The 24,881-nt window shown below is 17.8% G+C and overlaps 6 protein-coding genes across 6 annotated transcripts; 4 read left to right on the forward strand and 2 right to left on the reverse strand.

Annotated features, from left to right (window-relative positions):
* Positions 1–1,380: 1,380 nt before the first annotated feature.
* Positions 1,381–6,966, forward strand: PRELSG_0816400 (microtubule and actin binding protein, putative; the record flags this gene model as incomplete). Its single annotated transcript, XM_028676233.1, has 5 exons — positions 1,381–5,769; positions 5,925–6,131; positions 6,368–6,456; positions 6,548–6,647; positions 6,772–6,966. The coding sequence occupies 5 exons, from the start codon at positions 1,381–1,383 to the stop codon at positions 6,964–6,966; spliced, it is 4,980 nt and encodes a 1,659-aa protein (XP_028532743.1).
* Positions 6,967–7,431: 465 nt separating this feature from the next.
* On the reverse strand, positions 7,432–9,711 carry PRELSG_0816500 (ATP-dependent RNA helicase, putative; the record flags this gene model as incomplete). Its single annotated transcript, XM_028676235.1, has 2 exons — positions 7,432–7,772; positions 8,016–9,711. The coding sequence occupies 2 exons, from the start codon at positions 9,709–9,711 to the stop codon at positions 7,432–7,434; spliced, it is 2,037 nt and encodes a 678-aa protein (XP_028532744.1).
* Positions 9,712–10,407: 696 nt separating this feature from the next.
* Positions 10,408–12,957, forward strand: PRELSG_0816600 (peptidase, putative; the record flags this gene model as incomplete). Its single annotated transcript, XM_028676236.1, has 1 exon — positions 10,408–12,957. The coding sequence occupies one exon, from the start codon at positions 10,408–10,410 to the stop codon at positions 12,955–12,957; it is 2,550 nt and encodes an 849-aa protein (XP_028532745.1).
* Positions 12,958–13,531: 574 nt separating this feature from the next.
* Positions 13,532–14,768, reverse strand: PRELSG_0816700 (protein kinase, putative; the record flags this gene model as incomplete). The annotated part of the gene is made up of 4 exons (XM_028676237.1): positions 13,532–13,592; positions 13,808–13,856; positions 13,994–14,526; positions 14,599–14,768. The coding sequence occupies 4 exons, from the start codon at positions 14,766–14,768 to the stop codon at positions 13,532–13,534; spliced, it is 813 nt and encodes a 270-aa protein (XP_028532746.1).
* Positions 14,769–17,759: 2,991 nt separating this feature from the next.
* Positions 17,760–21,056, forward strand: PRELSG_0816800 (conserved Plasmodium protein, unknown function; the record flags this gene model as incomplete). The annotated part of the gene is made up of 1 exon (XM_028676238.1): positions 17,760–21,056. The coding sequence occupies one exon, from the start codon at positions 17,760–17,762 to the stop codon at positions 21,054–21,056; it is 3,297 nt and encodes a 1,098-aa protein (XP_028532747.1).
* Positions 21,057–22,426: 1,370 nt separating this feature from the next.
* PRELSG_0816900 (N-acetylglucosamine-1-phosphate transferase, putative) lies at positions 22,427–24,318 on the forward strand (the record flags this gene model as incomplete). Its single annotated transcript, XM_028676239.1, has 7 exons — positions 22,427–22,661; positions 22,820–22,950; positions 23,080–23,130; positions 23,224–23,284; positions 23,387–23,551; positions 23,633–23,700; positions 23,830–24,318. The coding sequence occupies 7 exons, from the start codon at positions 22,427–22,429 to the stop codon at positions 24,316–24,318; spliced, it is 1,200 nt and encodes a 399-aa protein (XP_028532748.1).
* Positions 24,319–24,881: the final 563 nt, after the last annotated feature.

Here is a 24,881-nt window from a genome sequence, read left to right on the forward strand (position 1 = left end):
AATATATTTATTCAGAAAAAAACTTACATGTAAAGAAATTTATAGACAATTTTTTGAAATATTTTTCATATCTTCTCTTTATATACTCTTTTTATTAGTTGTTTAGAAAAGAGATAATGGAAATATCAGAGTAAAATATATACCTTTGTAAAATAAAGAAATATAATTTCTTTTTTTATTTTATACAAATTAAAAATTTTATTTATAATATAGATACTAAATAATAAATTTACATTTTTAGTTTACATTGAAAATAAATACTATGTTGAATATCAATATATATATATATATACTATGTAAATTTACCTGTTTTATTTTTTTTTTGGGGAAATTTATTTTTATATTTTTCTTTTAATTTAGTATATAAATTTTTCATATATGGTAGAATAAAGCATTTGCTTATATTATTTATTTATGCTTAAATTTCTTATGAGCTTTTTAAAGACAAATATTATAAGAATTGAGAAATTATATTTTTTCTAAACTTTTCTTTATTGCTATAATTTTTTATATTCTTTTTGTTTTTCATATTATTAAAAATGCATATGAAATGTTATAAATAGATAAGCAATATATAAATAATAAGTATAAACTCCATTTTCAGGAAATAAAGAAAAGGGTTGTAATTTTATCATAATTAAAAATTTTTTTTTTAATTTTTTACATTAAAAATAAAAAGAATTTTATTCTTCATCCCAAGATTTTTTTTTTATTTTTTTCATAGTTCAATAAAATATCTGATATTCTTTTCTTAAATTTATCCTTGGAAGATAACATTTATATTTTCTTTTTTTCATTATTTATTTTAAAAACTCAAAAAAAATATTTTTATATATATACATAATTTATAACATCTAAAAGAAATATTTCGTTTTTTATATTTTGTTGTATTCTTTTTTTTTTTTTCATTTATAATATTGTTTTTTTTAAAACTGAGACCAAATATATATTTAGCTAAACAGAACTAATGTTTCTTTTTTATTTAGAAGATAAATGCACAAAAAAAAAAAAAAAAAAAAGAAGAGAATTAAAAATGTAATATGATTATTATGTTACTTAATTTCCAAAAAAAAAAAAAAAAAAATTTTATTTGTATAAAATCAATGTATCTTGCAGTTTTATAAATTTATATGTAACAATTTTTGTTATTTATATATATTTCTATTATGAATTTTTTTTTTTATGCATTTTGTATTTAAAATATTTTTCTTGATATACTTTTCAAGAACTTTTTGTATTAAAAAAAAAAAAAAAAAATTAAATTTATATTTATATTTATAATAATAAGAAATATTTAAATATTCAAGGTATATATTTCCGTATAATAGTTTTATGAATTTAAAAAAAAAAAAAATGAAAAAAATGAAATAAAATATTAATATGGAAATATATAATTCACATAATAAATTAGATAATGAAAAAGTGAATATCTTAAGAAACATAAAAAAAAGTGAAGTTAATTCAGATAAAATATGCAAAATTGAAGAAAAAAGGTGTATAAATAAAAAAATTAAAGAAGATAATACATCTGAAAACTCATTTAAAAACTCTGATGATGTAAGTGAAAATAAAAAAAAGTGCATTTTAAAATATAATAATAATGAAAGTATAATTAATAATATAAATAATTCTGATAATATTACAAGTAAAATTTCTTCATGTAAAACAATAAATAAAAATAATAATTTAGATATATCATCATCATTTAGTAGTACTGATTTGAACCATTTTTGCAAAGGTAATAACTGTATCAATGGAGAATTAAACAATATACTAGATAATAAAAATAATACAATTCAATACAATATATTGGAAAGTGTAAAGAGGGGAAAATTACTTTTTTCAAGCATATCAAATGAAAATTCTTTAAATGAAGAAAATGTATTTAATGCAAATGATTCTAGTGAAAGCAGTTTTTTGTGTAACGATGAAATTAATGAAATAAATAGTTTAATTTTACCTGAAGTAAAAAAAAAAAACACTCTTGAAAGTTTATCCAATAGTTATGTGAAAAACGAAAATGAAATAAATTTCAATGGAGAGGAAAAAGATATAGAAAGTGATGATGATAAAGAAATAAAAACAATTTTAAGTGTACTTCAGAATTTAAAAAATTATAAATTTAATGATTCAAATGACTTCGATAACGACGCAAATTATGAATGTTTAGATAATGGAAATCCGTTAAGTGAAAATACAAATTCTTGCAATTGTGAAACTGCTGAAAATAATAAAATAGAAGTTGATAATATAATTCATGATAAAAATACTCCTTTCTTAGGAAATGAATATAAATTTAACAATACAAATGATAAGGATGAAGAAGATAATATTAACTTATGTAAAATAAAAGATAAATATAAAAATTTTACTCTTTCTTTAAATGCTATAAATGATAATGAAATGAATAATAACAATACGAAAAAAAAAGATGAGGAGACATCCAATGGAAGAAATGAAGGAGGTAATGAAGAAAATATATTGAAAGAAGATTATATATTGTATAATGAAAAAAATAAAGAAGAAAAACAATTAGAAGATAATATAGCATACAATAAAAAAAATAAAGGAATGTATGAAAATAAGATTGATGAATTAAACAAAGAAGAAATTGAATTAAATGAAGAAAATAATGATAGAATAAATAAAAATATATACAGTGAAACATATAATGAAACAGACAATTATGATAACTACACAAATGAAATTATGAATAATGAAAACATCAGCAATTTATTTACTAGTTATCCAAACAAAACCAAAGAACAAAAAGCTTATTATGATAAATATAAAAATAGTTATAATGAAAGAATCAATTATCAGGAAAGTTTTTCTAATCTAACTAATGATCAATTAGATACTTATATAGCAATAGAAAAAAGTAACAGCAAAAAAAGTAGTCTTAGTTTTAATAATATTTCATTAAAAAAAAAACATACTAAAAACAAAATAAACCTTAATTCAACAACAAAAACTAATAATTATGATAAAAGAGAAAAAAAAAAAAAAAATTTAATTGACTTAGTAAGCATGAAACAAAAAAATGATCATGAAATGCTATATAATGAAACAAAAAAAAAAAAAGAAGAAAACTTAAATTCAGAAAATAATACAAGTTATATTTTGAATAAGAAGAGTAAGAATTCCGAGAAAATAAGAAAAAAAAAATTATTAAAATCAAATATTAATAATCTGAAAAATATTGATAAAACTAGTATTAATTATAAAAGTGATATAAATGAAGATATAAATGATATAAAAGATGCAAACTCAAATATTGATAATATAAATGTTTTTGATTCTAATATATTGGACAATACGAAAAATATTTCATCACAAAATAGACAAATTCCAGATAACTTAATAGATATAAAAAATTTAAACACTTTAAATGAAGAAAATTTTGAATTTGATTTATATTTAAATAAATTAAATAATTTAAAAAGTCTTCTTCACCAAGAAGTTAGCGAAAGTGAAGATAGCGTTGTTGAACTAACCAAGGATAAAAACTCTGATTTTGATAAAAATTATGACCAAAAAAATAAACTAAATGAAGAAAATGAAAAAAAAATAAAAATAATTGGTGCAAATGAATACAAAGAAAAAAAAAACGATGAAATAATAGTAGAATATAATAAAGAAGATAGTATTTTAAATAATGAGGAAAATAAAAATTACATAAATAAATTTACTTATGAAAATAATGGAAAAGAAAATGATATGAATTCGGATAAGAATAAGTTAAAGATAGAGTTACTTATAGAAAAGAATAAATTCTTGAAAAATGAAATAAAAAATTTGCAAAATAAAATAGTTATATTTAAAAAAAAAGAAATAAAATTTAATAAAAATAAAGAAAAATATAAAAAAAAATTATCAATGATTAATGAATATGAAAAAAAAATAGATTATATTATAAGCGATTTTAATAAACTAAAAGAGAAGTGCACTATCAAGGAAAAAAAATTAGTAAAGTATGAAGAAATTACAAAATATATGAATGAACAGTTTTCACTTAGTAAAATTCAATTTGAAAATAAAATGAATGAATATGTTATATTTTTGAAAAAAAAAGATTCAGAAATATATATGCTTAAAGAACTAATCAAAGAAAAAGAAAAAATAATTTCTTTTAATGACAGTATACTAAAACAATATAAAAATGATATTGATGATATGTTAATACAAAACATTGAAAGAATAGAGCATGTTAAAAAAAAGTTAAAAGCACAACAATGTATGATAAAGGAAAAAGATTTAAAATCAAAGAAACTAGAAGAAGAAAATAGAAACTATCTAGAACAAATAAGCAAATTAGATAATGAAATAAAAAAACTGGAATTACAAATAAAGATAGAAGTTGAAAAAAAGAAAGAATTAAAAAAGAGCAATGAAAAAGAAAAGGAAAAAAATATAAATTTAACTAATAAAATTGAGGAAATAAATAAAGCAAATAATGATTTACATTATAAAGTAAATCATTTAAACGAAAAAGTAGAGAATTTATTAAACAATGAAAAACATATTATTAGCAATAAAAATGAATTAATAGAATGTAAAAAATTATTAAATGAAGAAAATGAGAGAATGAAAGGTGAAATAGATTTACTATTAAAAGAAAAAATAAAAATTGAAGAAAGTTATAATACAATTAGTTTAGAAAGAAATGAAATGTACGAGAAAATAAAAATCTTGAAAAAAGAGAATGAAAAAAAAAATTCTGATATAACTAATTTAGAGGAAGAACTAAATAAGTTAGAAAAAGAAAGTAAAGAATTACAAGAAGAAAAAGATAACCTTGAAAAAAAATATTTTGATGAAATAAACGAAAAAGACAAGATGAAAAGTGCTTTAGAAGAAAGGAATAAAGAAATGGAAAATTACCAGAAAGAAAAGGATTTAATAGAGAAAAAAATTTTTGATATAGAAAAAATAAAAGAAGAAATTATTTTGAAGAATGAAAAAGAAATTGAGTTTTTAAAAAGTGATATAAAGGTTTTAGAACAAAAACTTGATGAAACGACCAAATTATATAGCAAAGAAAAAGAAGTTATAGAAAATTTAAATGAAGAAAAAAATAAGTTCATTAAAGAATGTGAGAAATTAAAGAACAAAAATAAAAAAATTTCATCAAAATTAAAAGAGAATCAAATTAGTACTAATGAAACCTTAAATAAAATTATAAAAGAAAAAGAAGAAATCTTAGAAAAGGAGAAAAACAATTTTTCACAAAAAATTGAATCGTTAGAAAACGCATTTCAACAATCATATAGTGAAATACATGAACAAAAAGAAAAATTAGAATTGGAACTGAATGAGTTAAAAATAATAAACGAAGATATAAAAAAAAATTCTAAGAATCTTTTAAATGTTAATGATTTATTAATAAAAGAAATGAAAACATACAATGAAGAAAAAGAAGAATTTATTAAAGGATTAAAAAATATCAAACAAGCATATATGAAATTAAAAAATGAAAATGAAGAACTCAAAAAAAACTCTTTCTCATATGTTAAGAAGGAAATTGAAGAAAATTATGTTTCCATAAATATTCACAATAATGTATTAAATGAACAAAAAAATTTAATTTTAGAAAAGAATATGATGAAATCTCAATTGAAAGAAAATGAAAATATTATAAATGTTTTAAACAAAGAAAAATCAGAAATTAATGAAATTTTAAGTAAAATCACGAAAGAAAATGAAGAATTAAATACAAATATAAAAGTTAAAAGTAAAATAACAGAAGATATAACTTTAAATGTTGAGGTTAAGAAAAAAAAAAATTCACTTATATATATAACAAAACAATTTTATATTATGAAAAAAACTAAAAATGTATATTCATTTATATATAAAAAAAAAAAAGAAATAATAATAATAATAATGAGGAAAAATATTTTTCATATTTTTTTTTTTATTAGAAATTAAAGTTAGAGTTAAATAATAAAGAAGAGGAAATAAAGAAAAAAACATTAGAAATTAAAAAAGTAGAAAGGGATTACAAAAAACTACTAGATGATTACAAAATAGAAAAAAATAATTTAGTTTCAAAATATGAAAATGAATTAGATACATATATGGGTAAATGTGAATTTGCTCATGCAAAATATAAGAAATGTGAAGAAGAAGTAGGAATAATTTATGAAAAAATAAAAGTGCATATACATGTATATATATACGTACTTAAATTTTTTTTTTTTAAATGATTAAATAAACACAATAAATTATATTTTTAATAAATAATATATATGTATTACTTTATATTCATGTATTTATATAAAATTATGTCTGAAAATATGATAGAAAATTAGAAAAAAAAAATTTTGCAATAAAAAATTTTTTTTTTCATACTGTGTTAATATAGATTAAAGAACTAAAAAATAAACTAAAAATGAAAGATGAAGTAATAGAATATACACATAAAGAAATTGAAAATATCAAGGAATCCTTCTGGTATTATATGAAGAAAATAGTTTTTTTAAAAAAGTTTTAATAAAATGACATGACTACTATTGTTATTTTGTTTTCTTTTTTTTTTTTTTAGTAATGAATATGAAAATAAAATAAAAAATTTAGTTGAAGAAAAAGATAAAGAAATAAATGTGATACAAAAAAAATATAAGGAATTACATGAAGATAACAATGTATGTTTAATCCTCACAAAAAAAAAAAAAAATTTGAAAATATACGGTTGCATATATATATATATGTATGAAAATGCACATTTATTAAATATTTATATGCTTTTACATAAATTTTCCTTTTTAGATAAATAAAAATGAAATAACGAAATTAAATAAAATGTTAGAAGACGCAAATAAAAAAATAAAAAAGAGAGACATGGAAATGTATATATTACTTGAAGAAAATAAAAAACAAAAAGAAAAAGCTGCAAAAAAAATGACAAAAGTGAATGAATTGTTAAACAATTTGCATAAAGAATATACTGATAATATTCCCTAGCTTTTAAAGCTTTTTAAACTTTCAATAATAAGGTTCATTGTAGGATTTTATTAAAAAAATTTTGAATCTTGATTTTTTAAAATATTTAGCAATTAAGACTATTTTGTAAATAAAAGTTTAAACTTTTTCTATGCTTCTTTTTTTTACCATGTACATTTATTTAACATATATGCATATGAAATGATATATTTTTATTTGTTTATCTTATATGCTTTGTATTATTTACAATAATGATAAAAAAAAAAAAAAAAAATTGTCTATTTTTTTAAATATAGTTTTTTTTTGTCACAATTTTAATAAAAAAAATATTAAAATAATTATTTTTTTTCCCCTTTCTTTTAATAAATCTTTAATATATATGTATATGCATAATGTGTTTTTTCTCTCTTTTTTTTTTTTTTTTTATATGATGAAAATTTTGAATTTATAAAAGGAGAGCATAATACTTTCATTAAAGATCTTTATTTAACTTTCCTCATCAGAAGATGATAAAACATCATTTGGTGTAATCACATTTAAATTTTTTGGTAATGAATTTTCATTTCTTGATGATGATACTTTTTTAAAAGCAGGTTCATTTGAGTTTATTTTTTTCTCAGTTTCAGTCTTTCTTTTGAACTGATAATCCAAAAATGTACTATTAATTTTTCTTTTTAAATTTTTCATTTCATAATTATTATTCAAATTATTTTTCAATATAAAATTTTCTAATTCTTCATCGATAATTTTATTTTTTGTCTTCAAATGATTATAAATTAGAAAAGCCATTTTTTTTTCTGAAGGTAATATGAATGTAATTGCTTGTCCTACCAAAAATAAAAAAAAAATAAAAAAATGTAAGTTTATACAAAAATACATATAATATAAAGAGTTTATAATCTGTTGAAAAAATAAAAAAAAAAAGAAAAATGTTATATGAACTAAATATAATACTAAATTTTAAAATATGCTAAAATAGATATAGAATCTAAAACTATATGTACATTAGGGAAATAAGAAATTGTAAGAATACATATATATATATATATATATGTATATATTTTGATTACCTTTATTATTTATCCTGGAACACCTACCTATCCTATGAATATAAATGAAAATATCACTGGGACAATCAAAATTAATTACAAAATTTAAATCGACTATATCAATTCCCCTTGACATTAAATCAGTACTAATTAAAATTTGTGTCTTTTTTTTTTTTAAACTTTCAAGCTTGTATATTCTCTCCGTTTGATCAATGTCACCATGAATGTAATCAAATGATATATCCTTTAAAGAAAATTCTTTTCTCAACTTTTCATATAAATTAATAACATTTTTTTTGCTATTACAAAAAATAAATCCTTGTCCAGAGTTTGAACATTTTTTTATATCATTTAAAAGATAGCTATATTTATAATTTTCTTCAACAATATAAAACTTCTCATCTATTAAAACATTGTTGTCACCTATTTTGGTTATAATAAATTTTTTATTTAGAAAAGGCTTAATGACTTCAATAAGATTATCTGAAAATGTAGATGAAAATAAGCCTTTTAAGGAATCACTTCTAATATTTTTCAAAATAGATACAACTGAATGGATGAATTGTTTTGAAAACAATTTATCAAATTCATCCAAAATGACATACTTAATATTTATCAAAGAAAGATATTTTTTATTTACAAAATTAATTAATGTTTTTACATTTGCTATTAAAATATCTACTCCTTTTTGAATATCATCGTATGCTTTTTTATAATTTATTCCATTAAATAGCATACATGATTTTAATTTATTCATAGATATTTTGTTCATTTCATCATAAATTTGTACACATAATTCTCTAGTAGGAGTCAATATTAATGCATGTGGATATATGATTTTTCTTTTTCTTTTTCCACTTTCTTCATTATTTGTTTTTTCATTTTTTTTGTAATTTAGTAAGTGAATAATTAAAGAAATAATAAAAGAAAGAGTTTTTCCTGAGCCTGTCCTACTAGCTGCTATGAAATCTCTACCACTTAAAAAAATAGGGATGACAATACTTTGAACTGGTGATAAAATACTTATAGATTTACTATATATATTTTCCAGTATTTCTTTATCTATTAGATTTTTTAATTGTAAAAAAGAAAATAGAGGCTTTGGTACATTAAAACCAATAGTGATAATATTATTTTTTTTTTTATATTCCACACTTTCCTCTAATGTAAAATTACTTATATTTTCATCAGTAATAAAGATATCTTTATTAAAATCTTCCAATTCAACTTCATCATAATTTATATTATCAATAATTTTTTCTTCTTCCTTACTATTATTTTTTTCATTTTGAAAAAAATTAAAATCATCATTATCTTTATTTTCATTTTCATAAATGTTATCATTTTTCAATTCTTCTTTCTTTTTTTCAAGGAATTCGTATATATCTGCTGTTGCATCATTATCATCTAGACTGTTGTCATCGTCATTATTTTCTCTATTTTTTATAGGATTAAAGTATGTATTTTTTTTTTTATTTTCACTTAATTCTTTTTCACTCATATTTTTTTTATATTCTTCTTGAAAACTATTATTCATTTTTTCTTTTAATTCTACCTTTTTTTTTTCTTCTTCAATGACTTTATTTATCTCTACCATGAATTCATCTAATGGATCCTTTTCTTGTTCATTCTTTGAATAAGCTTTCGCATTTTTTTCATTTTCACAATCATCTTCTCCATTATCCTCAAAAAATTTATCCTCATCTGAATCATTCATCTTTAATTTAGAGTATCATGTTTAAATATTTTATCAAATGTGTGTATAGAAAAAAATATATTTTTTGAAAAATGGAAGAATAAGAATAAAAAGCCTTTAAATTAAAAAAATTAACAGAAATAAATATTTATAAATTATTTCACAAAAAAGAATTAAAAGAATTTAATATAGTTAAAAGGAATAAAAAAAAAAGATAATAAAATTTAAAATGAAAAAAAAAAAAAAAAAAGGAAAAAGATAAACTATGAATTTAACAAAAAAAAAAAAGGAAAAATAAAAAAAAGATATGCATATGCATGTAAATATATATATATATATATATATAAAACCAATATGAAAAATAAAAAAAATGCATTACAAAATTTATATATTCATAGATTCTAATTTACATTTAAGTAAAAAATTTTGAACAAAAAAACTGAAAAGCTATAGTAATGTTAAAAAAAAAAACTTATAGAAAATAAATTCTATCTTTTTATAAAGAGTATTTGATTTTTTTTTTTTTTCTTTCATATATATTATAAAAAAGAAATATGTAAGAAATATAAAATATGTAGAATATGTAAATATAATAACAAAGTTTTTTTTTTTTTTAAATATTTTGAATATATAAAATTTACTAGGAAAAAAAATTATATGAATAGTATAAAATTCTCTCTCTATATATATATATATGTGTAAAAGAAAAAGAAAAAAATGTTAAATAATACAGTTTTAATAAAAAAAATACCACCATTTATGAACGAATTGGTAGAAGCTTATAATATATGTTATGGTGGTTTAAATAAAATTGAAAAATGTGTATTTGGCAAAAAGGTAGTAAGAAGAATAAATATGAAAGATACAGATATGTATCAACTATGCATAATACATTATCAGTTATGTAATAAAGAAAAGATATATAAAATATCATATATTCAAGATGATTTGGATTTATGTAATAGTTTTTTTGATAAAGAATCAAAATTGTATTTATCTAATGATGGTAATTTAGGATGTTTATTCTCCTATAATGATAAAAAGTTAAGAATAGATCTTTTTAAAAATGAATCAATTAATGGAAAGTTTTTTTTCACATGCATGAATAATGTATTAATTAACGATATTCACAAAAAGTTTTTTATTCATGAATCCTTTTGTTCTTTTAATTCTAGTAACACTTTATTAATATATAGTGCTGAAAACGATGACATTCGATTGAAAAAAGAAAACAACTTACCTCCAAAAGATATTGATATCTTAAAAAAACTCAACAATGGTGTTTATGTAGAAACATTTGGTGAAAAATATAATTGCTCTTTTTTTTATTTATATGTATATAATTTATTAGATAATTCTATTAAATATATAACAATAAAAGATGTATCAAGTTGTTATTATAACCCTCAGTTTATTGATGAAACTTCTTTTGTTTGTTTGTCATATAGAACAGTACCATATAGATTAGGCATATATGCTTTTAATATTAGATCTAATGATTTATACTTATGTACACTGAATGACTCAGACATAGATACTTGCGAAGATAAAAAAACAAAAAATAAAAAAAATTATATCCGATGTGCTTATGTAAAATTATCAGGAAAACATTTCAAGCACACAGCTTCTCCCATTGTTATTAAGCATAATGAAGAAGTCTATGTTGCATGTCTGGTGGTTTTTATGAAAAATGAAGAATGCAAGCAACATATAATGGAGTATAATTTAGTTTTAATTAAATTAGTTAAAGAAGAAGCAAAACAAAAAAAAAAAAAAAAAAACATACAAGATGAGAAAAATGAACACTATTATGACAATAATTCTTTTTCAAGTATAGGAAGCAGTGAAGAAAATTATTACTATAATAACGATGAAGAAAAAGATATAAATAAAAGAATGAAAGCAGATAATTTTTGTGATCATAACGACGATGTTTGTAACTATAAAAAATTAGAAACTGATGTAATCATTAAAGAAGGATATTATACTTCCTATTTCAGAGGCTTATATACTGATGAAATAAAAGGATACTGTTATCCATATATATTTTTAAACACTATTTTTTATAGTAGTAAAATTATTATTGCTGTTCATATGTTTACAAAAAAAATATATAAAATTCTCATATATAATATATATAATGAAAACGATATAAATACAAGTATAGAGATTTTATGCATGAAAAATGACAATATATTTGTGAGTATAAGAAATATGTTATTAAATGACGTCTTAGCTTACTGCATATTTAATGAAGCAAATATCAAGGGTGATTATATATATTTAACTAATTTAAAAAGTTACAATCTGGATTTCTTGACATATGATACTATAAAAAAAGAAAAAAGCATCCTATACTCTAATGTTAATGATAACTCAAAAAAATTATTTATGATCTTAAGTGAAATGGAAACATGCTTATTTAAAGAAAAACATCCTTATATAAGAAGAAAAAATCCAAGTTTTAATTTATTATATGAAGATGAACAGCATTTTCTAAATGATATACAACACAAAGGACTACATCTTCCCAATTTTAATTTATTTAATGAAAAAAAATTAAGAAATTTAATTTTATATATTCATGGAGGACCCTATAGCACTGTTATAAATCAATATAAAAATGTTTTTATTTTTTATGCTGCATGCGGTTTTGATATTTTATGTATCAATTATGTTGGCTCTTTAAGCTTTTCTGATAAACCAAATATATTAAATGGAAATGTAAATTCAATTGAAATAAATGATATAATAGAAAACTTTAAAGATTTCATTAATTATTTCGGAGATTATGAAAATGTATATTTATATGGTCAATCATATGGTGGATTTGCTGTTTGTTCTATTTTAACAAAATATAATCTATTTAAAAGTGCTTGTGTAATAAATGGATTTTATGAATGGGTGCTATCTGCATATTCGTCTGATATTTCTGACTATTTTTTTAATATGCCATTAAATAAAAATTGTGAATATAATGGTAATTTTAATAAGCAAGATTACTCACGTATATATGAATTATCTCCAATAAATTTTGTAGAAAATATTTCGTGTCCTGTTTTAATTATATGCGGAAAAGATGATGTGCGTGTTTCTTATCATAATAGTGTATCTTTATATAATAGATTAAGAGCATTAAAAAAAAGATGTAAATTATTTTTATTTGAAAATTGCAATCATTCTATTGAAAATTACTTTCATGAAGAAACTATGCTTATGAACGTTATCTTATGGTTTTATGATTATGAAATAAAAAAAAAAAAATAGAAATAATAATGTTATTGATATTCATACATAACAACCTTTTTTTTTTTTTTCAATTGCTGCTTATACTGTAATATCACATTATATATTAATATTCTTTGCATTTTTATTTAGTACATGTATTTTATACATATATATTTTATTAACAACATTTATTTAACCATTTATATATGTTCAATTAATACATGTTTCAAGATTTCACAACAAAAAAAAATATATTTTTTTTTCTTTTTTATTTTTTTATGAATGTTTTTGTCTTTATTATAAATGTTATTGTTTTTATTTTTTTTTTTTTTTATGATTAATTTAAAATTTTTAAATATTTAAATTATAGCAAACTATTAATTTATATATATATATATACTTAATTTTCTTAAAATGAAATAATTTTAATAAAAAAATATTTTAATATTTAAAATACTTTAAAAAAATTTTCTTTTTTTTTTATTATATATAATATAAAATATAAAAAAAAATAAAAAATAAGATACATCTTTTTAAAATATATATACTTAAAATATATAACAATATTTATATGTATGATTCACAATGCGTCATTTTTAAAAATTGGCAGTTTTTATTCCTTTTCAGCTTTAAGGACGCTTTTTTCCAATTGACGTATTTGATCATTTGCTAATCTATCGATTTTAAAAATATAAAAAAAAAGAAAAGAAAAGAAAATTATAAAGAAAAAAAAATATAAGAAATATATTTATTTATAAAATATATATTCGTTTATAAAATATAAATTTTCATATTAAAAAGATCCCATATAAGCATATACAATTAAAATATTTCAAAAATATATTTATATATAAAAATATTCTGTATCTATTTTAAAATATATTTTTACTTTCTTGCTTTTGGACTTATTATATTCTCTTCTGAATGATTTTTTCTGTCTATGATTACAAAAAAACAAAATAAATAATAATAAAATAAAAATAATATTTATATGCAACATACATTAGTATATTTTAATAAATTATTATATTAAAATAAATATATGGATATAAAAAAAAAAAATGAAAATAAAAACCTTTTATCCATGGATGATTTAATAATTCCATTAATGTTGGTCTTTTGTTATAATTTTTTTCCAAAGCTTTTTCCAAAAAGTCATAGATATTTTCATTAAAATTATAAGAATTTTTTAAGATAGAAAAAGGAATATCTTTTTTGATTATTTTGAAGTAATTCTTTAAAGCATTTCTGCTTATAAAAGGATAAGATCCGAACAATAAGAAAAATAACAAGATACCAACATACCAAGTATTATTTTTATCATGATATAATCTCTCAATTTCTTGTGGTGATCTTATAAAAAATAATCCATATAAATCTCCATTTTTATCAATATTATCATATTTATTATTTTTGCTTAGTAAACTTAATCTTATTTCATCTCTATTTTTATCTTTAAAAAAAATAGAGTAACCATTTAGATTACCATGATATATGTGATGTTTTTCAAGAAAGCACAGAGAGGTAATTATTTGGTAAAACCATTCTGATAATAATCTTTCATTGATACATTCATTATTTTTTAAGATATCAAATAGAAAACCACCTCTAAAAAAAAAAAAAGTCATATACATATTATATTTATAATATACTTATATTTAAATAATTTTTTAATGTTACGTGCATCTTTCTGAAATAACATAAACATGATTCTCATCTTTGTATAAATTATAAATTTTTAATATATAATTAGGGACGTTTGATGGATTTCCATAGGTAAAGTCTCTTATTTTCATTAAATAATCAAAAGTCATTCCTTTTAATAAGTCTATATTTAATTTTCTAACCATTCTTTTTTTATTTTCTTTCACAAAAGTAGCAGAGTATAATTCCGAATCATCATTTTTATTTAATTTTGTTTCTAATATATATCCATGATGAAAAAATTTTGTATTTTTTTCTTTTGCAGAATAGCAAATTCCCACTATAAAAAAAAATAAAAATATATATATTCACTTAAAACAAAATAAGAATAATAATCTATACATGTGTGTAAAATTATATAAAATAAATTAAAACATTCTAATAAAATTGAACCAAAAATTTATATACTCAAAAAAAAAAACTTAGACATTACATATATTTTTTATTTTACTTTTTTATATTAAATATTTTATTTATTATTAAAAAGAACTAAATTCAATATATTTTTTTTTTCTTTTTAAATTGAAAAAACTATTGCTATATAATTAAGAATTATTTTTACAATATAATTCTCTTTTTTTTTTCTATTTAAAAAACCATAGAAAAAACGATTCATTGGAAAAGATAGTAATTGTTAGCCATGCAAAAAAAAAAAAAAAAAAAAATTTTTAATAATTAACACAAATTATTATATAGAAAGAAACGTTAATTCTAAAAAAATAATTTGCTCTCCCCTTTTTTTTTTTCTCATAGAATAAAAAGTTATACTAATATTTTAACAACTGTAGTAATTTTGTTTTTCTATGAGAAAAAAAAAAAAAAAATAGAAGCATATTGTGTTGTACCATGCTAATTTGCACCTCTATTTTTTTTTTTTAATAAAAAAAAAAAAAAGTATGTTGGTAGATACATTAATATAATAAAACTTTCACCTGCACTCTAATTTCATCTCAAATAATAAAATGGAAACTTTCTCTAAAGTAAATAGTAATATAAAATTTTATATTTAAAGAAAAAAAGTTCTATGAAATAAGTTAACCTGAATTAGATCATTTGGTTTTTCTCTTGTGATTATAAAAAAATATTAAGATGATAAAAATATGAAATTTTTTTTAGTAATATAACTCAGAAATACAAAAATAGCTTATGAAATATAATTCAAAGTGTCATATTACAAATTATTTAAGATTTTTGTTATTTTATGAGATAAAAGAGAAAATAAAAAATATGAAGCTATTAAAATGCATATATATAAAAAAGCTAAAAAAAAAAAAAATTAAAATAGCCAAAAGTTGTTACACTTATTTTTTTATACTTTTATTTTCTCATTTATATTATTACTTTTTCTTTTTACTTCAGTGTTACAATTTTCTTTAACATATTACCTTCATTAAAGGAATTGATATATACAAAAAAAGAAAATATAATTTGAAATATTCTTGAAATATATAAAATTATAATCTTATAATTCATATATTTATAAAGTGAAGATATAAAAAATTATATAAATAATAGTATTAATAAAAATAGCAAAACTATAGAAATTTTTGTATTATATATTTAAAAATTTTATTAGCCATCTAATTTAAAAAAAAATATTAAACATTTTATTAAATGAAAAAAAGAAAAATATATATATATATATATTTATGAGTTATTTTTCATGAACAATCTAGAATGTAAGAAAAAGTTTACATTTTTAATGATTTTCTATGCATTAAAAATTTAATTTTTATTTTTTGAATTTCAAAACTTTTATTAAAAGTTTTACATGAGGTTTTTTTTTTTTTTGTTATTATGTTTAACATTTTTTATTTTTTAAAATAATGTATTAAAATTATAAAATTACCACTATAAGGGTAGCTATTGATATTAGGTAATGATTTTAAAATATGATAATATGTATATGTATTTTTATTTTCATAAAATTAAAATGGATATTTTTATAAGCTCAATTTTAGAAAATATTTTATTTTACTGTGTAAACTTTTTTTTTTTTTTTTTATATTGTCCTTTCTTTTTCTTTATTATGGTGCAATGCTTCACATAGCATTGTGAAATAATTTGTATTTTTCTTTTATTTTAATTTATTATAAAAATATGTATTTTTAATTAATATAACTTTAGTTTGAAATATGATATTAATTATAAAATTTTTTTATTCTTATGCTAAAAATTGTTCACTAATATTTGTGCACGTTGTTTTTTAAATATATAACTAAAAAATTGATAGTATTAAAAGAAATGTAATTTGTAAAAGTTGTATACCAATTTTAACTAGAAAAAAAAAAAAAAAAAAAAATATATATATTATTTTAAAATAATAAAACCATATTTATATTTTTATGAATTTATTTTTTTCATATTTTAAATAATCAAATTATGGTGGTACAATTTTAAGAATAATGTATATTATACAAATAGTAACATTTGGAATTTTTTTGTTTTTTATATTATAATTATGAAATGTCTAAACATAATATTTTTAATTGCATATACGTATATATAAAATTATATCGATTTTTTCTCAATTAAAAAAAAAAAATTTCTTATAAAAATGTACCCAATATTATTGGAATGGACATTGATGAATTAAGATAATATAAAATTCATCAAGAAAACATAACTAGATAAATGGTATATATTTTTGTAAATAATGAAATAAAAGAATAAATAAGAAATTTCGAAACTATTTGATTAAAGATAATAAAATAATTAAAATATCTTAAGAATTTTTTTTTAATAAATAAAATAAACAGTTCTTATTTTTTTCTTTTTTTTTTTATTAATACTACCACCAAAAATTAATAGAATAAAATTTTTTTTCTTTTTCCTTTATTTCATTATTTAATAAAAGATAAAATTTAATTTTTAATTCATTGCAGTTAAAAAAAAATAAAATAAAAATAATAAATAAAAAGGAAAAATAAATTAAATAGTATGTATAATTGAAACTAAATGAAACATAATATATTTATATGTTGTTATTTTTAGTAACTAATTTTTCTTGGGAATAATTAAAAATAATTTTTGGTAATTTTTTATATTCTTTTTATTTTGTTATCATTATTATTATTTTTTTTTTTTTTATATGGTTAGTATACTAAAATAATTTTTTATATCTACTAATGTTAAATATGAAAACATATAGAAATGACTTAAAAAATGGTTCACAAAATTTAAATTTATTCAAGAACAAAATGAAAGAAAGATCAAGAACTGATTTAACAAATAATAAATTAGCAGATTCAGATATATATGAAAATATAAATGAATCACATGTAACACATAATAATCAAAATGAAAATAAATCTTATAATGAAGAAAATAAAAATAGAATATCTTTTAGATATTGTGTTGATAACTTATCTGATAGCACTAACCCATCAACAAATAAAGATTATACAAAATTTTATAAAAAAAAAAATAACAGTGAACATAAAAATGGAAAAGATAAAGTTTCTTCACTATCTCAAGTAATAGAGAATAAAAAACATTTAAATGGTTATGATAAGATGAAAGAAAAAAAAGAAAAGAAAATACTGAGTAGTTATTATTTGTGTAAGAAAAAAACACCAGTTAATGCATCAAATACTTCAAAAAATACATCAAAACATTTTATGAATAATAATAATAATTCTTCAGAAAAAAAATGGAAATTTGATGAAAAAAAAAATTTAGAATATTATAAATATATAACAGATGATAAAAGGGAAAACAAGGGAAAAAATGATGAAATACAAGAGTTACCAGATATAGAAATGAAAAAAAAAAAAAAGTATACTACACATTATTTTAATATTTGTGATGATAATGATATCAATACATCACATTTAAATATTATAAAAAAGTTGCTATGTATCAATGATGAGCAATTGAAAGATGTTGTAAATGTTTCTAATTTTAGCATAGATTTAGATATTAATAGTTTTTATTATAATTTTATAAAAGAAAATAGTGAATATTCTATTTTATATTATAATATAAATCATAATAAAAATATATACGATATAAAAGAGCAAAGAGATTATACAAATGAAAAAATAATAAGTTATAAACAAGTATCTTCGCTTAACTTTGGTATGTATGTTTGCAATATTTCTATTCAAGAATCTTGCTACTTTTATTATAGTTTATTTAATAAGGTTAATAACAAATCAAATTACAATTTAAAACGTAAAGAAAGTGAAGAAACTTTTTTAGAGGATCATGAAGTAAAAAAAGGTAGTAGTAGCAGTAGTAATAATTACTTAAGTGGTAACTATTTTAATAATAATATTAAATATGAAATAGAAAAAAAATATAAAATTGATTCAATTAATAATGAAATGAAGGAAAATTTATATTATTTGCATAAACTTAATCATATAAATTCACATGATTCATTAAACGATAAAAAAACTTATAAAAATGAGATAAATAAAACGAGAAAACATAATAGTAAAGATATTATTATGAACAGTAATAATTTTGATGATGACCGCAATACTTTGAATAATAATAATAATAATAATAATTACCACACAGGAAATAAAGAAAATAGTAATAATCAATATGATAATAATTTTCATAAAGCAAAACTTCTACCAAATAATATAATAAAAAAATTAAGCACTTATAATATTAAAGATTTATATAATGAAAAAGAAAATGAATTAAAAAAAAAAAGTCTTCAAAATATAGATAGAAATACTACAAATGATAATATCAAAAAAAATTATAAAAATATTTTTAAAATGAGAAAAGTTTCAAATAATACACTTCATAATAAAAAAAAAGATAATTTCCATTATCATAATAATTATAATGAAATAAAAAACATTTGCATTGACACAAACAATTGTAAAAATGATAAAATATTTACAAATAGTGAAGCAAATTGTAAAAATAAAAGTTATATTAGTAATAGTATTAACTGCATAGATGATAAAGAAAAATGCGATCATAAAAGTTTCAAATTTAATTTATTTAATAACTTAAAAAAAAAATATAATTTTAAAAAAGATTATCAATTTATCAAAGAAGATGAAAAAATGCAAAAAAATAAAATTAAGAATTTTTTTATAAAAGCATTTAAAGAGAGAAAGATAAAGGACACTAATAAATATATTATGAATGATGATATATGTAATGATAATAAGAGTGAACATACAACAGTTAATAACTTGAATAACAATGCCAACGCAGGTGATAGAAAGAATAAACCCAGTAAAGTATTATTAGAACATAATAAAACTAAAAATCTGTTGATAAAATTTAAAAAATTTTATAAAAGTAAGACAAAAAATAAAAGATTAAATACAAAAATAAATAATATTATATTAACTAATAATGATATAAAGAATGATAAAAATAAGTTAAGCACGCATAAAAACATAATAGAAAAAAATGATAGTACTTTTAATAATGAATATTTATTTAAGCATAATATAAATAATGGATCAAATAATAAAAATAAAGTAGAATATATTGAGTTGAATAATAATTTAAAAAATATAAATATAGAAGAAAATTATTGTAGCTTCTCAAATTTTTATTATAAGGATGAAGAACAAGAGAACAGAAAATTTTTAACAAATGAGTATATTGATAATAATTTTGACGAAATATATTATATTCAAAGAATAAATGCCAATAATGATTTCTTTTCTATTTTTATTAATGTTTATCAAATATATATTTTTTCAAGGCAACATAGCAGTAATGAAAAGGTTCTAAACTGTAATGAATATATAAAAAATAATAGTCAAACTTTAGCTTCCATTTATTTATATATTATTGTTAAAAGTAGTTTTTTGAAGAATTTAATAAAAAAAAAAATACTTAATGAAATTAATAGCTGTATTAGCAATTGGAAAAAATATTTAATAATAAATATACAAAATATAAAAGGGAGTACGCCTATTCCAATTAAAATAAATAATAATAAAAATAAAGATCATATTAATAATATAGTAAAAAATATGAAATTTTTTGTTAATTATTATTTAAAAGATATATTTCACAATTTTATGACAAGTTTTTTTTATTTTTTTGGTATATATGAAAATAAAACATTAGAAAATTATTTTTCTTATTTTAACAAAGATTTAAGCTTTGTACATAAGAAAAATATAAGTTTTAAAAATATATACTATAAAATTATAAAAAATGAAAAGAAAAACGAAATTATATTAGAAAACAAAAAAGACTTCAGTAAATCAAGATTTCCATATCTATTTAAAAAAAAGAATAATAGCAATCAATTGAATTTGCATAAAAAATCCTTTTATAATTCAAGTGATAGTGAACCATTTTATATCACATCTCATCAAATAGCACACAATTATATTGCATATATAAATAACATTTATTTTAGAAGAATAATTTTGTTATATCTTTTAGCTTTTTTCTTTTTTTTAATGTTAATTAATTTTAACTTTTTTTATATATAAAAAATAATGAAGTGATTAATAATTTACATAAAAATTGAATGTAATATATATTTATATTTTAATAGGATTTATGAAAATGAAAATGAAAGTTATCATATATTTATAGAGAATCTATGAAGAATAAAGAATACATAATAATTTTACTTTTTTTTCTTTATTAAGGTATCCATTTCCCAAGAATATAGGAATACATTATAAAAAAAAAAAAAAAATTATTTAATTCAATTTTTCAATGTTTTTTCAAATATATTTTTTTACTTTCATTTTTTATGTGCATTTTCTTTTTTTTTTTTTTTTTAATTAACAAAAATTAAAAAAAAAATTCTGAATTTTTTGTTAAATATGTTTTCTTCATAACAATATATCATTTTTTTTTTTTTAAATTATTTGATACTTAAATATTATAGCTTACTAATTAACATTACTAGGAAAAAGAAAAAAACATTTGATGTAATTTCACCCTCTCCTTTTTTTTTAATTTTTCTTAAAGTTAATAACAATTTTCATTGCATTAGAAAATTTTCTTGTTATAAATAAAAATAAATAAAACAAAATATCCATTATATGAAAAACCTATATTAATAAATAGAAGATAAAGAAAATATAATAGGATAAACGTAAAATACAAAGAGTGATCATTTAACAATATTTTAATAAATAAAATTTCTAGTAATAAATATTAATCTTCAATTTATTCAAACACTAATATATATAAGAATAAATAAAATAAGAAAATAGGAAAGTAAATAAGAAATTAAACTTATATTTATTTTACATTTATCTTAAAGTTATATTTAAAATTTAAGTATGAGCACCTTTTTAATAAAAATAATATTTATATTTTATAAAAAATAGAGTAATTAAAAAATACTCTATTTTTGCAATATTACTATTATAAACATGTATATATATATATATAAAATACAATTTTAAAAAAGTAAAATATATATACATAATTTTTATGTAAATGAAATTCTTTTATATTTTCCAAAAATAAATGCAGATGTAAAAAAAAAAAAAAAAAAATAAGTAATAATGCTAATATTTTCGAAAAAAAAAAAAAATGTAAAATAAAATAGTCTGTGCATAATGTTCATATTCAGAGAAAAAATATAATGAAAATAATTATTTTACATTTAAAATTTTTATGTTATAATAATCTTCATTAAATTTATCACTATTTTTTTTTTATTTCGTTGTCATTAAAAATCTCTATAAAAGGATTATAAGATATTAAATGAATAAAATGCAACTTATAATATTGTAATATTTATAAAAACATGCTATGCAATGTTTTGTGTTTTATTTACTAATTTCTCTTAAAAAAAAAAAAAAAAAAAGATAGTTATTACTTTTTTTTTGTAACAAAAATGAAAAGCAAATGCATAAAAAACAATGATTATAAAAAGTCTTTGGATTTTAAAGAAAACATATCTGAAAAATACTTATTTTATGTTCTTTTTATTTATTTATTAATTGTTTATTTTTTATTAAAAAAAACGCCATTTAAGAATGTAATACTTTTTTACATAACACCATGTTTGATTCTTTTTAAAGTTACTTTTATATGTCTACCTAAATTCATACATTTTCTTAATGAAAAAGGTAAATATATGTATAATAACGCAATTCGTTAATATCTTAAAAATTTATGATAATCGTGTTACTAGGTCTTTTTTAGTTATTTTTATAATTTTTTTTTCATATACATATATTCTAAAAAATTTAGATAAAAAATTAAAAAATAAAATTTTTTTCTATAGGATTATACGGTTTCGATTTAAATAAAATAAACAAAGATAAAGTAGCTGAACCAATTGGCCTATTTCCAGCCATTTTGTATTTTATGTTTGTCTTATTTTATCAAATGATATATTATAATGATAACAAAATTGTTAACAATAAAACATACTAAAAATAATTAAATAATAATAACAATAAATAAAAAAGAAAGTATATTTTTATATTCATATATTATATGTGCTTAAAATTATTTTAATTTTTTTTTTAAACTTATATGTAGCTTTTAGAATATAATGCTGGTTTATTATCAATAATTTTTATGACTTTTCTGGTATAAAATATCAGATAAAAAATAAAATTTTAATCAATTTTTTTTTTTTTTTTAGTAAAACTATACATTATTTTAATAATAATTTTTATATAGGGTTTTATAGATGATATTCTTGAATTGAAATGGAGATATAAAGTTGTCTTGCCATTTTTTGGTTTTTTTTTTTTTTTTTTTTTTAAATAAACCAAAACAAAATATTTATAAATATAAAACTATTTTTATAATTTTTTATATATATTTCACTTTTTTCCTTTAGCTAGTTTACCATTATTATTATCCTATTCAGGGGAAACGAACATACGAATCCCTAGCTTTTTATATTTTATATTTAAAGAAAAAATTATAAATATAGGATTTTTTTATTACATATATATTATATTACTGTCAGTATTTTGCACTAATGCAATAAATATATATTCTGGTAAATTTTTTTTTATAATATATAATTTATTCTATTCTATTCTATTCTATTCTATTCTATTCTATTCTATTATTTTTATAGGAGTAAACGGATTAGAGATCGGTCAAAGTTTGATTATATCCTTTTTTATTTCTATACATAATTTAATTGTAATAAATACCAAAGAAAATATATATATATATATGTATATGCATATTTTTCTATTAAGTTTTATATAAAATAGAAATTATTTTGGAATAATTATAATTTACTTATTAATTATTTTTTTTTTTATATAGGAAATATTATTAAATATAGAAAAATCAAGTATTGAAAGTAAATTAATCTCAAAACAACATTTTTTGTCTATTATTTTTACTTTACCTTTTATATCAATAAATTTGGCTACTTTTTCTTTCAATTTTTATCCATCTAAAGGATTTGTTGGAAATACATTAACATATTTTTGCGGAATATTTCTTGCAGTTGTTTCAATATTTGGTCATTACTCAAAAACTTTAATATTATTTTTGATCCCTCAATTTCTTAATTTTTTTATATCTTTGCCACAGTTATTTAATTTTATTCCTTGTCCAAGACATAGACTACCAAATATAAATCATAAAACAAATAAGCTAATTTATTCACATAATTATACATTAATAAATTTCATTTTATATTTGTTAGGACCACTATCAGAGTTTCATTTAGTTATTGTTTTGTTATCTTTTCAAATTATAACATGCTCTTTTGGTTTATTTTTAAGATATTTTATTGATATTACATAAGAATTACATTTTAAATAAATTTTTATAAATACTTTTAATGAATTTAATTAAATATTTTTTTATTAAAAATTTTCATAAATATTATTTTTTATATCTTTTGCACCAATTTGTCCGCAATTATTTTTTTTTTTTTACTATTTATATCTATGCATTATATAAATATTTCGTAAAAATATATGGCTACTAAACATTATTTTTATTAAAGTTATAACTAAAAATATTTCTTTTTAATATGCATATTTGTTGAAAATATTTATTTTAGACAGAGTAAATTTTTATTTTCATAAATTGAAATTGTTGCAATGTTTTAAACATTTAAAAAAATAAATTTATAATGTTTTTCTTTTCTTTTTTTTTTTTTATAATTTAGACAATACGATTTTTAATCAGAATAAATAAAAATTTTAAGTAAAAAATAAAATTAATTAAAATACAAAATGAAAATAAAGAAAAGTATTTAAACATTTATATTATTGCTCATTTTTACTATTTTTACAATGTGCTTATTCAATAAAGTATAATATATTTATTTTATTTTACTTTATTTTTTTTTTTTTAAATTA

This window comes from Plasmodium relictum (genome assembly GCF_900005765.1).
Source record: "Plasmodium relictum strain SGS1 genome assembly, chromosome: 8".
Lineage (NCBI taxonomy): Eukaryota > Apicomplexa > Aconoidasida > Haemosporida > Plasmodiidae > Plasmodium > Plasmodium relictum.